This window comes from Acanthochromis polyacanthus, chromosome 18 (genome assembly GCF_021347895.1).
Source record: "Acanthochromis polyacanthus isolate Apoly-LR-REF ecotype Palm Island chromosome 18, KAUST_Apoly_ChrSc, whole genome shotgun sequence".
NCBI classification, from domain to species: domain Eukaryota; kingdom Metazoa; phylum Chordata; class Actinopteri; family Pomacentridae; genus Acanthochromis; species Acanthochromis polyacanthus.
Window position 1 is genome coordinate 7,496,599 of NC_067130.1, and position 12,816 is coordinate 7,509,414.

The window sequence follows — 12,816 nt, forward strand, 5'->3', positions numbered from 1 at the left end:
AATCTTCCAAAAAAATGCTAAAAATATCGAAAGTGATTACATATATCAGTAAAACTATTTTCTTTAAGAACATTCACAGAAAAATCAACCAAAATCCAGCGCAATTCGCTGAATTTTGGTTGATTTTTCAAAAAACGTCCACAAATTTCCCAAAAATGTGGACATCAGAAATTCCACTGTGAAAACATTTCCACATTTTCAAACTTTAAAACGGGTCAATTTGACCCACAACACAAAGGTTAAAGCAAAACAAATTCAACTTCAGTGTTTTCCCGTTTTTATTTTAATTTTTCCATCCACACACGTGGAGCAGAGTTTTGTTGATGTGCATAAAAAAAAAGAACAACTTCTTTGGTACCTAAGGGAAAATAAAACAATTAAGGCAACTACAGCATCTATAGGTCTGTAATGCATTTAGTACTGCAGCCAAAATGACCACACGCTGGTGGTTTGCAACGTATACCTGCTGCGCTCCTTCAAACCACAGAACAGATCATCACCAAACCACACTTTACATACCTTCCAGTTTTTAGGTTCCTCTTCCTCCTTGGTATTCAGAGGGAGGAAAGAGGCAGGTGCAAACTCCACAGAAAATAAACGTACTGGAAGTAGCTGGTACAAGGTGAACTAGAAAAACAAGGCTGAAGCAGGTCTAAAGCATGTCATCGATGATTATGAAATCAAGTTTCAACAGGCGACGTAAGGTCTCGTTTGAGAGCACGCGGTCGGTGCTGGTTGACATTCTGCTGTTGCATTTCTAAAACTGAAGTCAAGACAGGTATTTCTGTGCTGATCCAAGAATGTAAAAGCCTCAGGAGATTTGGATGAAGAACCGGATAGCAGATAGATAATCCACTAGCTTAACGACTTGGCCTTTGTCATTTCTTGCCAAGAAATTTGCTGAATTTTTTTAATACTAATGAGTATTTTTCATATCGTTCTGTAGGTGTGCCGTTTGTTCTACCACTGTAGATTAAACTGTAGTGCTGATACTGTGGCGGAATCATTTTGTTGAACGTGGGAGTAAATCTTTGTTCTTTAACAGAGGAAAAAAAAAGAGTTCCAATCTGGGGGATACAAGAACGCCAGATACAAAGTTATTCAGAACAAATTCTTGGAATCGGGGAGAAATACACACATACACACCAATAACCTTGTTTTCACCTAAAAAATACTGCTTTTGCATCTACCTTATTTTCAGCATGTGTTATGACTGGAAAATTACATCTGTTAAAGGCTAATACTGCATCTTAGTTGTTCATTTCTGTCTAGTGTAAAACAAAATGAAAACAGCATGGTCGTATATACATAATTGCAAAGTTAAAAAAAAGTGGAGAGATGAGTATTAGAAAAAAAATCAGTTGATTTTAGATGAACTCTTTACAGAATGATGTGATATGAAAAAAAGCAAGTCAGAACAAAGAAATGCGAGTTTCCCACTGGAAGTTATGTGACCCAAATGGAACAAGCAGCAAATTCTAGGTTGAAAATGATGCAGCCAAGAACCACAGGCACATGTCACAAGTCCTTTCAAAACATTTTTTTTTCCTTTTTCTTCCAAAGTTGTTGGCTTGAGGTAAGCGATATATTTTGGCCTTCCAACTTTGCTCCCCTTCTCCTGGCTTGCGCTGGAGCGGTTTCTTTCTCCTCCCCTGCTCGGGGTGCAGCCGAACGCTCACAGGATGCCGCTGTGGATGAAGATCGCCATGATGGCGGCGCTGATCAGACCGGAGATGGGCACGGTCACAAACCAAGCCATGAAGATATTTCTAAACAGCCGCCAGTCCACCGCCTTCCTCGAGCGCAGCCATCCCACTGCCACCACTGAGCCCACCTGGAAACACAGCAGCCGTTAGAATAATCCCATCCTCTTCATCAGATGTAGGACTTCAAATTATCTGTCGTTAAGTTTAATTAGGGAAACGGTTGCTACACCAGACTGTTTACAGCAGCCTCCTTCAAACTAAATAGCCTCTTCTCCCACGTCTGAGCCCAGTCCCCAGACCACAGTGTTTGACCAGCTTACCTTGCAGTGGGTGGTGGAAACAGGCAGACCAATGTTTGAGGCAACCACCACAGTCAGGGCTGAGGCCAGTTCAATGCTAAAACCGCTGCAGGGAGAGAAAAAACAACACCCATGTCTCTCTGGAGGATATGTCTGAACAGGCTGCTAAATAAAAAAAATGGGTAATGTCTGAGGAGGATGTGGCTTTCAGTGACTAGGGGAAACAGATTCTGTACTGTCTGTACCTTGAGGGGGTGATGGGGGTTAGGTCCCTGCCCATGGTCTGGATCACTCGCCGACCCCACACCCAGAGTCCAGCACAGATGCCCACGCCTCCATACAGCAGCAGCCAGATGGGTGTAGGCTGGTTTGAAGTCACACTACCTGATTGGTAAACCAACCACAGAGCAACCAACGGTCCAATGGCGTTACTGCAAAGGCGAGGGGGGGGGGGTTATTTCAACAGCGGCCAAAGATACTGACATTGATTTGTGATAAGCAAAAATGTCACCGACAACCTGGCAGAAGAGCAAAGGTTTTAATCGCATGAGCCTGATGACGTGGGCCTCTCTAAACAGAGCACCTACCTGACATCATTTCCTCCATGGGCGAAGGATCCGAAGCAGGCGGTGAGAATCTGGAGGAACTGGAACAGAGTCGAGACTTCTGGCTTGTCAGCATCAAGCCTGTCTTCATCTTCAGAGCTCTGGTTGCTACCTGCGTCCTCCTTCCCCATTTCTAGCGTCACGTCGTTCTCTCCCACACTTTCAGGAGTTGTGTGCTCGGCCACGGCGTTGCAGTAGCTGGTGTAGCTGTCCATACGGATCCGCTTCCTGTCCTGACCACCGGCTCCCGGGCCCTTGTCGCCCTCCTCGCTGGCACGGAAATCCCCATCTTTATGCTTGAAGTCTCCGTGCATGCCGATGATGGCCATGGTGTAGGAGGTATAGCTGTTGTTGCGCCGGATCGGTCGGTCTCCGCCCTCGCCCATGCAGTCACCAACCTTGGCCAGGTGGAGCTTGTGCAGCAGGTCTTTGTAGAGGCCGGAGTCCTTGTGGACCGTGTGGTACTGGCTGTAACCGTTACTGGGGATCTGTGCTGGCCTGTTGCTGAACTGAACCTGGTTGTTGAACTGGACCTGATTGGAGGTATTCGTGGAGCCATTGCTCTGCTGGACTTGCTGATTGTTGAGTTGGACCTGATTGTTTGACTGAACCTGTTTGGGGGCTTAAGACAAGACAAGAAAAAATAAACCATTAAAATTTGCACGTAGTTATGTTAGTCTCATGTGACGTGTTTGAAAGTGACACAAAGAAAATGTTAACGGTGTTTGCTCCAGGCACGCTTACCACCATTTGCGTTGCTACAGTCTGTGTCGTCAGAGTCTCCAATGTCAAACGCCACCTTGCGCTCTTTATTATTGTCAGCATCGTCAGAATCTCCTATGTCAAATGCCACCCTGCGCTCCTCGGGGGCAGGCTGGGGCTGAGCAGAAGAGCTCTGATTGACAGCTGGTGTGGGAGGTGTAGACGTCTCCTTGGCAGTCTGCTTCAGAATTGGACAGTGGGCCTCTCTGAGCTCTCTCTTTTCCATCAAGGGGCTCTCAGAGGGGCTGGAAGACTTGATATCTCCTAGTAGGGGAGGAGTTGGAGTGAAGCGTTACTTGGGTCATGTCCAAACATATACACAGCACAGCAGAGAAATCCTAGTACGGCATGGGTTTCCTTTTAACTTAAGCTGCAGGGAGTCGTAAGAATTGCATAACCTCAGTCTCAGCCGTTGTCCTACAAATGCAATTTTACCTGTGTTCAAAAATGAGCCAGAGCGTTCACAGGATCAGATGAATGGATTAGAAGGAACATATTTACTCTACCCTAGGAGCTTAACTTATGAAAGGCGATAAGACCCAACACGCATGAGGCTCACATGACATTTGTTTGTGGTTTTTAAGTGTGCTAGGTACGCAAAGTCAATATTTTCTAAGCTCGGAGCGATCTGACTGGTTAGCCACATTGCATCATCGCAAACTGGTCAAGGCTGGAACAGAAGCACTAAGTCACTGTCAGCCTGCTCTCCAAATGTTAACACCTCAACCTTTCAATCCAGGCTTATTTTAGTCAAGTAGGCAAAGACCAATTACTTGATCACTATGACCTAATTAGTCAGCTTGTCTACTGGATTGAGGCTGATCTAAACAGATAATGCTTACTCAGATAAACCTGCTGTTTCTAAGGCTAACACAAGTGACAGGTAAGTCACCCGAGAAATACTTTAACATCAATCTTTCTGACATTACATTAAGAAAGCTACATGTAGAAAAAAATCTTCTAAGTTGAACTGAAAAAGGTTCTGCTGAAAATCTAATAAAGTCTAAAGCTGCTCTGTACTCTGGTCTAACAGATTGTTAATGCAGTAACAAAACAAGCATGAAAAAGAAGTCCTAACAAGAGTCAGTAAATACAAAAGCACTACATCGTGTACAGTGGAGGAAGTTTAAAATGAATAGTGTTCCTGTTTGACGTCAGTATGACACAATGGGTGAGCAAATGCAGATGATTTTTTTAAAAACTTTAATCCAGGATTACTGAACAAAAACTGTTGACAATTTTTAGATGATTTCCATTAAAGCGACTCCATTATAATAAGACATCCCTGAGCTCCATTTGGTGGATTAATATGAGCCCTCACTGTGAATAGGTTGAGTTTGCTATATGCCTCATTTGTCCAGAGACTTAAGAATACCATCATTTCAGTTTCAGGGATTTGAAAGTTGTAAAACACCAAAAACATCAGTAGGACTTACGTTCGATCTTCTTCTTTAAGCGAGGGCAGACAATGAACCAGACCACAATGGCGGTCAGCACAGAGCAGCCCAATGAGATGAGCAGGACGCCCCACCAAGGGATCTTGTCAAATCCCAGCACTAAAGGATCGCCAGGTGCCAGGCACAGACAGACAAAGGCAAATAGAGAAAGGCATTTTTAAAAAACAAGGCAGCAGATGCTACCTTTCTTATGGACAGCACAAAAAAGGTACATTGCATCAGGACTAAATCACCCACCTTACACCTGAGTAGCTATGCAAATTTGTGAAAATACAGAACAAGATAGTATTGTGCAAGTCTATGTGAGGTCATATCTGGAAAATGAAGTTTCAAGAGGAACACCGTTTCCTCATTTAAAACATAAACAGCACCAATAAATTCTAATAATTAAATACAGGGCAATAAATTCAACGACATCTGCCACCTATTGACTAACAGCCCAAGCATGACTGCACAGCTTCATTGTGCCGCAAAGTTAAAAATGGAAAGCATGTGTATCCCTACATATGAACAGTTATGTAATAGGTGAAGGAGCACACATGTCACCACGACCCCCAAATGCCCAGCTCGCAGCACACGGACAAAGAGTTCCTTAAAAGGAGACATTATTTGGGTAGAAAAACCAAAAGAAAGGTGGGAGTCATTCACTGGAGCCGTTTGCTGTAGCAATAAGGGTACCCTCTTGCCAAGACTGCAGCAAAGCTGGTGCAGCAGAGGTAGATGCAGTACAGCACACACTGGCAGTAAGAAACCATTTGCATTTCCCCAGGGAAGAAGTCATCCTTGTCATACAGACACAATGCAAGTCAGCAGTGTGGTTAGGAGAAAACAAAAACAAGAGCTCCTGAAACTCTAACACGACCTGTGGTGAGGTGACCCTGGTCATGTGAATACCTAAAAAAAAACACTTCCACAAGATTGTTTGGGAAGTTTACGATAAACAGAAGGAAATGAGGGTCAAAGGCAAGAGATAAGTGTCTCGGTTGCCGTGTTCATTTGAGGGCAGAGTCCACGGTGCACTCTCTCCACTGAGTCACGCTGCAGCATGAGACTGCAGAGCACCTAACTGATGTTTATTTAGTTATGCAATGGAGGCTCACTCCCTTCAGGACGGGAGAGGCTTAGGAGGGAAAAACTAGGAGGCAGCTCTGTATCCGCTGGGCCTCCTGTTCATGACTGGAGCACACCGGCTGACATGTAGAGAGATATCCAGAAACAGGTGTGATTCAGCTACACATCACTCAGTCCCATTGATCATCACAATTCAAACTAAACAGGAGAAACTGTAGCCCTAAGAATGGTAGTGCATCCACAAGAATGGAGACTTGTCTGTAAGTGACTTCTTACAAAACAGAAAAGAAAGACTTTGTAAAAACTAGCCTGAGCCTAGCAGTCTTGTGAACACTCCCACACAAATGGTGAGCTTATACCACAGCCATGCGGTGGGATGGCTTGGACTCCACAGGAAATGAAATTTAACCACGGCTGCGTTCCAAACCCCTCCCTGTAACCTGTGTATTCCATGGCCTACATTACACAATAATGTGGTTTATTGTTTTGTTCCAGTACTGTACATGCAGCTCACCACCAATCCCAATTACAATGACAGCTAAAGCAGCAGTTTATGAGTCATTTGGCCAAGGACTCTTTGGCTTTTTGTCCTTACTTTTGTCTGGAATTAAAAGTAGAGTTCACTAAGGGTATTGGGAGTAAGAACTAGCTGTTTTAGGTATCAGTAAGGAAGAGATCTGAAAGTCCTACATTCTCTCCTTGCAATAAAAAAAAAAAAATATATATATATATATATATATATATATATATATATATATATATATCAATGAAACTGTCACTGAGGACACTTAAGATTTTGAAAAGGCCTCAGACTAAAACAAGTCATGCATACTGTGATGTTGCCAATTGTTTGGTGTAGCTAGAGCAACCAATGCCGCTGGCTGTTTGTTTTTCAGAGGGTAACCGAGGCAGAAAATTTGTATCCAGCTTAACACAGTGAGGTTTTATCAACTGAGGCTAGTGTGAGGGGGGTCAAAATGTACCGTCACTGTGACACTCAGCACTTTAAAACACAAAGTGGTATGCAGCAACAACAACACCAAAAAGGTCATAGATCTACATGTAACAGATGGAAACATGGAGAGAATATAAGGCAAATTCATCAGATTTAGGTTCCTACAATCTGAGATGCAGAGAAAAGTTGGCAGTAACTTTATACCCAGTGAGGAATGCATTACTCTTTGTATTCCAGTGACAAACATTTGTGCCACCTTTTAAGAGAGTAGAAGTTACATAATGAATCTGTTTAAGGGTTTTCATTATACAACGAACAGGGCTGCAGTGGAGTGACAGCAGCTGAGTGATTTATGACGTGTGGAGAACCCAAGTCACACCAAGCCCCATCTGTAAAGGGTCGCCAGCTGACCCTGAAATTCTTTGCACTAAATTGCAGTCATTTCTGCGCATGCTGACTTGAGGTCTCTGGCACTGGTGTGTATATTGAGTGTAGGAATGTGCTGTGGGATGCCTGGTGTCCAATCGCACCACTACGCTAGCACGTCCATCAGGAGGAACACTGAGTCCTATCACAGGAAACACACTGTATTCAGTTTGCTGCAGATACTACTGCTGCTGCATTAGAGTGCATAGATCAGCAATAACGAGCTGTTGTTGTACTGCATGCCAGAGTAGCATCTGAAGTAGAGCCTGAAATAATTACGGGGTGCTTAACTTGTTTTGTTTTTTTTTCCCCAATGATAAACTGTTCTGGGATTGGCTATAATTATGATGTAATTATGCTTTGTGAAAACTGACTATGCAGGAATCAGTGGGGATTATGCTAACATTAAATTGGCTTTTAAAATAAGCCCAGGTGTGCATGTTAACAATTTCCTTCTGTCTACATTATATTGTGTGAATGCAAAAGTAGGAATTTACACCTTCATTGTAGATTAGGTGTTTGTAAAAGTGGCTAAAGTGTAATCTCGCACCTTCTTGCGTGAGGTACCCAATTACAGGTCCTCCTGCACAGTGTGTTCAGGTGTGACGAGTTTCACACAACTGTGCAGAATGTGCCTGACTAAGCAGGGTTATGGGCTATGCTGGAACTGCAAGTGATCTCCTCTCTGTGAGCATGCTGATGTGCATGCACACATCAGCACACCATATCTGGTCAAACTCTGGCCTGTAGCCGCCATTTAAAGGCCCAGGCCAGCTAACATCTTGAACTGTTAGGCCCTGTAGAGAGAAGAAAAACAAAGGAGCAAAAGTTGCTCGTTTAATAAATAGTTTCTGGAAGACGAAAGACCAGCAAGTATTAAGAGCATTATGATACAAATTCTGAGCAGCAATACAACGACTAGCAGCAGGCAATTAGAACCATTTCAGTAACACTCTTTACTTCTCTTTTCCTCCACCATGTCTGAAGGACACAGACAGTGACGTCAAGAGTTAAGTGAAATCTTATTTCCATCTCCCTGTTGTGCTCCACTCTAAAACTTCATTCCAGCTATGACCCACATAGAACCACAAGTAAGAGACGTCCAAAAAAACATGTTAAAATAAACACAGCTTCTGTGAAAATGGTAAACACAGTCTGGTTCAGTCTGGAATATATGTGGGTATCCGGCTGTCTGAGGGAGCAGTTTATTTTAAGCTGTGGCTGTGGGCAGGCATGCAAAACAAAATGAAACAATGATACTCACCCGGAGCTCCAGTGAACATGATGGAGAACAGGTTGATGCCCATGGTCATGGCATAGAAGACAGGCAAGGCCTTCAACCCATTAGGTACCGGATCTTTCTACAAGGACAAAACAAAGCACCGATTCAGAAAAAAATAAACTTCCCTGTTCGAGCAGAGCCGCTCCATTTGGCTGTCAGGTTACAGTTGATGGCAGAACAAGGGCATGGTGGTAATCTGAAACTTTTGTCGATAAGGAACTGCTTTCAGAGAACAGAAGCTTTTTCTTGCCATATAACAAACATTTCCTCAATTTCACTGCGGGGGAAGATTAGCATAGTGTTGAAACTACCCTGAACACATCACTCCATAATGTTCTTGGTTTACAAAACTACATATTTTTCCCCCCAATCTCATAACAGCGGGCTTACCTTGTGCAAGATGAACATGCGCACAAAGTAGAACACAATGGCAGACATTATTCCAGACAAAAGAGGACTCAAAAACCAGGAGGCAACTGCAAAAGAAACAGATACTAGCATTACAATTTAGTGGAAATGCAATATCACATAATTCTGTCACAGGAATGAAACAGAAAAGTATCCTGGCTTGGCATTTGTTGAAATTACACACTCCACTCAAAGATAAAACCTTTATACGCTTCATTAAATTTTCTCGTCAGGAAATGTAATACCTGGTAGGAAACATACTGACAGGTTAGGTCTAAAAACAAAAGCGCAACTCCGTCTATGCCACTTTGAATTGCAAATTAGCGATTTTAATTTCCCAGATAAAGTGGACATTCTTTGGCCATTTCAGTAACATATCCACTGGTCCGTGGACAATCGTGTAGGATTATTTTACACTCAATTAATCAGTCAATGAAGGCTTGTATTGTGATCTTAATGTGAAATTTCAACCCCTTTCCATGCCTCCTTGATGTTAAGCTTTTGTTGTTTGTGACTCATTTTTGGTTTTCTTTCTATAAGAGGCAAAAACTGGTTTATGTCAAGTTTGGACTTTCTTTAAAAGGCTCATTATTACCCCAGAAAACCACCATCAAAGGCAACAATGTAAGAAGGCAGTTGTGAAATTAGCTCTGTTAGCTACATTCCTGCAAGTCAAATTGCCTCATCTTTGCCGATTTATGTTAAGAGCTTATCAAATGTCCCATCTTCCTCATCTCTATAGCACACTCGAAAATTTCTCAACAATAGTGACTAATGCTTGTGCAACTGATTTGTACAATCAATATATTTTTATGCACTGTGGATTTAGCCTAGAATCTGCAACTACCATTCATTAATTTTTAACAATAGATGGCTGGCCTGGACATTGGAATATCTTCAACAAAAACAAAACACTGGCTAAAGACTTACGATAATATTGCATTAGCAGTCACGCCCAGCTACATTAACACAGTCAGTGAAGCAATTCAGCCAAACACTGAGTACATTTCTGGGTCAGCTGATTTGATTAGAGTGTCTTACCAATGCGGAAGAGTTCCCACCACCTGACTCCCTGCAGGCCTTTGGAAACCAGCGAAAAGCCAATAGTAGCACCAACAATGCAGTGTGTTCCAGAGATGGGGAGCTTAAGGAAGGAGGCGGCCAGCTGCCACACAGCAGAACCTAATGAGAACAGATAAATTGAGGACATCAGTCAACAGCTTTTCCACAGACCACAGTAAGGGTTTCCCCTCATGGTACAGCACAGAAGAACCTGAGACTACCTGTATAAATAAAGGCTAAATAAATAAATAAAAAGAAACTGGACAAACTTTAAAGCATTTAAACTCTATTTCTTCCAACTGAAAAAGCTAAGTCATTTGAGAACTTTACAGCCCTACTTCAAGGTGTTGGTTTAACATCTCCATTTTCTACTTCTGGGAAGTGTGCACCCATGTGCCAAGTTCTGCTCACAGGGTTTAATGACCGCAGGTTTAACTACACGTAAGATAAGCTGCAGACACTCACCAACCATGGCACTGACGGATCCAGCCATCAGCACATACTCAGTGCCATTGTACATGTTCACATCGATGATCCCCTTGCGGATGGTTTCGCTCACTTTGGCCCCAAGAAGCACAGACCCGACGGTCTCAAACACTGTGGCCAGAATGCAGGCCTGGCGCAAGGTGACCACTCCAGAGCCCACGGCTGTGCCAAATGAGTTAGCAACATCATTGGCACCCACGGAGAAGGCTAAGATGAAGGCGATGATGAAGCCGACAATCAGCAGCCACATGTAGTCTGTCAGAGCAGTGTTTGCTGCTATCCCTACCGTACTGGCTAGTATTATTGCAGTCGCAGTTGGTGAAACCATGATTGTAGACTAGATATGAACCTGCTTCACAATCTTAAAGGGAATGAATGCCTGTCAAAATAGCTACAGCTATAAAATAAAGAGGTATGAAGGTAAAATAAATAATTAACTTTACTTTAGGTCCACCTGTCTTAACAGGATTTCTGATATTCAGCAGTGCAAACTTATAAAAAAGGTTTATCTGGAGCTGACCAGTAAACAATTAAAGTAAACTAGAGGTATATTGAAGATTTATTGCTATCCTGTAATTATACTAGATATGTTGCTGTTCTTTGGGCGCTGAGCTATCAAGCAGAGTGAACCAGCCATTGTGCAAGTGTGACTGCAGATGAGCAGGGGTACATCCTGAAAGAGACAGAAAAACAAACAGAGAAGGCCTGCTTTAATTCTAGTTCCTCTTAATGCCACTGCGATAAAAACGCACACCTCTAAAAGAGACACATCAGGAAGGAAATACGAGTTTTCCACGAGGAATGAGCGTCTATTACAGCAAGCTAAGATAAGGCAGTACAACAAGAAACGTGGACGACCAGTAGTAAACGCTCGCACCGGAAGGAGGACCTGTACTTGCTGCCTTTGCCTGAGAACCCAAGGAAGCCATTTTTGGTAAATGGCGCATGAAGCACCACGATTATATTACGGCGGCGTCCTCTGGTTTGACCCAGACACTCCGCTCCTTGTGTTGTTTGTTGCCGTTCCGTGGGGGATTGGAGCCACTGCCAGATAAGGACAGTCTTTATCTACGGGACAGATTATAACTTTTCTACGTGCGCACGTGTCGTCATCCATTCATACGGCACGGACCGTCCCCCGGGCACGAGCACCGTGTGTCCGGGGCTCGGCTGGTCTGGACTCGATTTTTAAGACTTTCATTTGTAGCCTCCATTAAAGCCGCCCCTGCCCCGTTCCTCAATTGAGCTTGGCGTGGTTTTTCGTAAAGGCAACCGGATGTGAGTCAGTTTACAAGACACCGATGCGGTAACACAGACTGATCTTGTCAGTTTCTTGTCCGTCGTCGTGTGTTTATCTGTGTGGACCCATTTTAAAACGGTTTTGTCCTTTACACAGATGGTCAGTGCTGCTAGCGTTAGCTTAGCGTGGAATAAAAAACGCAACTTAATTAGCTTGGTTCGAGTTACTGTGTTACCGTAAGCTCCGTTATCAACAGCCGTTATCTATCCCAGGCCAAACTAACCGTTTGACCCGCAATAAATGTCTGGGGGTGTTTGTTTTTCTTTTTAGATAACAGATCGCTCGTTTGTGTTGAATGCGTAGTACAATGGCTTGTTACTGGAGCTGCCGTTAGCATTAGCTCTACGCTCACCTCCCATCGTGATGTAAGCCGTTTTTACTCTATTCAGCGAACAAATAATGAGAAGCTGCTTGTTTTTAAAGAGAATAAATAATAAAACTCACCACACGTCGCAGTTGTCAGTCCCGAAGAGAAGAGTGCGTGTTAGCCGGTAAGCTAATTAGCGCGCGCACAAGACCCCTTAACGTTACGATAGCGCGCGCGGGATAATGAAAAATTAAAAAAAGAAACGATAGTGAAAAATTCTCCTCTCCGCTAAGCTGCACGAAGTTACGAATAAAGTGACTAAGAGAGAAAAAAAACGGCGTTCGAGGTTGATTAAATATGAAATAAGTCCGTCTTTTCTCCGATCTAGAAAGCTCTCAGTTTGAATGAATGCTGCGCTGCCGCATGTGTAGAACTTGCTCGTGCCGGTGAACGGAGCATGGGGTTCTTTTTTTATTGGATACACCCTGAGCTAAGCTCCGCCCGCCTCCTCCCAGCTGTCACACTGCCGGGGAGTCATGTGTTCACTGCGTGGACGAAGGAGGACTCGAATCAAGATCCTGTGGAAGATCCCCATTGCAAACCCAGGTCTTTCTGTTACAACACATCTTTATATTCTATAACTCTGTAAGACCGAAGTATAGAAAACAAACTAGTAAAAATAAATAAAGA

The 12,816-nt window shown here is 43.4% G+C and overlaps 1 protein-coding gene across 2 annotated transcripts; it reads right to left on the reverse strand.

The window, feature by feature from the left end:
• Positions 1-260: 260 nt before the first annotated feature.
• On the reverse strand, positions 261-12,588 carry slc20a1b (solute carrier family 20 member 1b). 2 transcript variants are annotated; one of them, XM_022209969.2, is made up of 11 exons: positions 12,264-12,588; positions 10,499-11,192; positions 10,013-10,153; positions 8,954-9,039; positions 8,546-8,642; positions 4,809-4,928; positions 3,355-3,636; positions 2,593-3,232; positions 2,251-2,436; positions 2,027-2,111; positions 261-1,834 (listed from the first exon to the last, which is right to left on the reverse strand). In XM_022209969.2, exons 2-11 carry the CDS (start codon positions 10,845-10,847, stop codon positions 1,676-1,678), a joined length of 2,145 nt encoding a protein of 714 aa, XP_022065661.1. In that variant the 5' UTR covers positions 10,848-11,192; positions 12,264-12,588; the 3' UTR covers positions 261-1,675. The 2 variants fall into 2 exon arrangements, with proteins under 2 accessions (XP_022065661.1, XP_022065662.1); XM_022209970.2 differs by lacking the exon at positions 12,264-12,588 and adding an exon at positions 11,397-11,638.
• Positions 12,589-12,816: the final 228 nt, after the last annotated feature.

Bases quoted from the DNA above. Each gene is read 5' to 3' on its own strand.
- slc20a1b (XM_022209969.2), bottom strand. From the start codon at position 10,847: ATGGTTTCACCAACTGCGACTGCAATAATACTAGCCAGTACGGTAGGG. The intron at 2,112-2,250 runs GTACAGACAGTA...CTCTCCCTGCAG, and splicing joins ACCCCCATCACCCCCTCAAG to CGGTTTTAGCATTGAACTGG. The intron at 1,835-2,026 runs GTAAGCTGGTCA...CTGTGTTTCCAG, and splicing joins TTTCCACCACCCACTGCAAG to GTGGGCTCAGTGGTGGCAGT.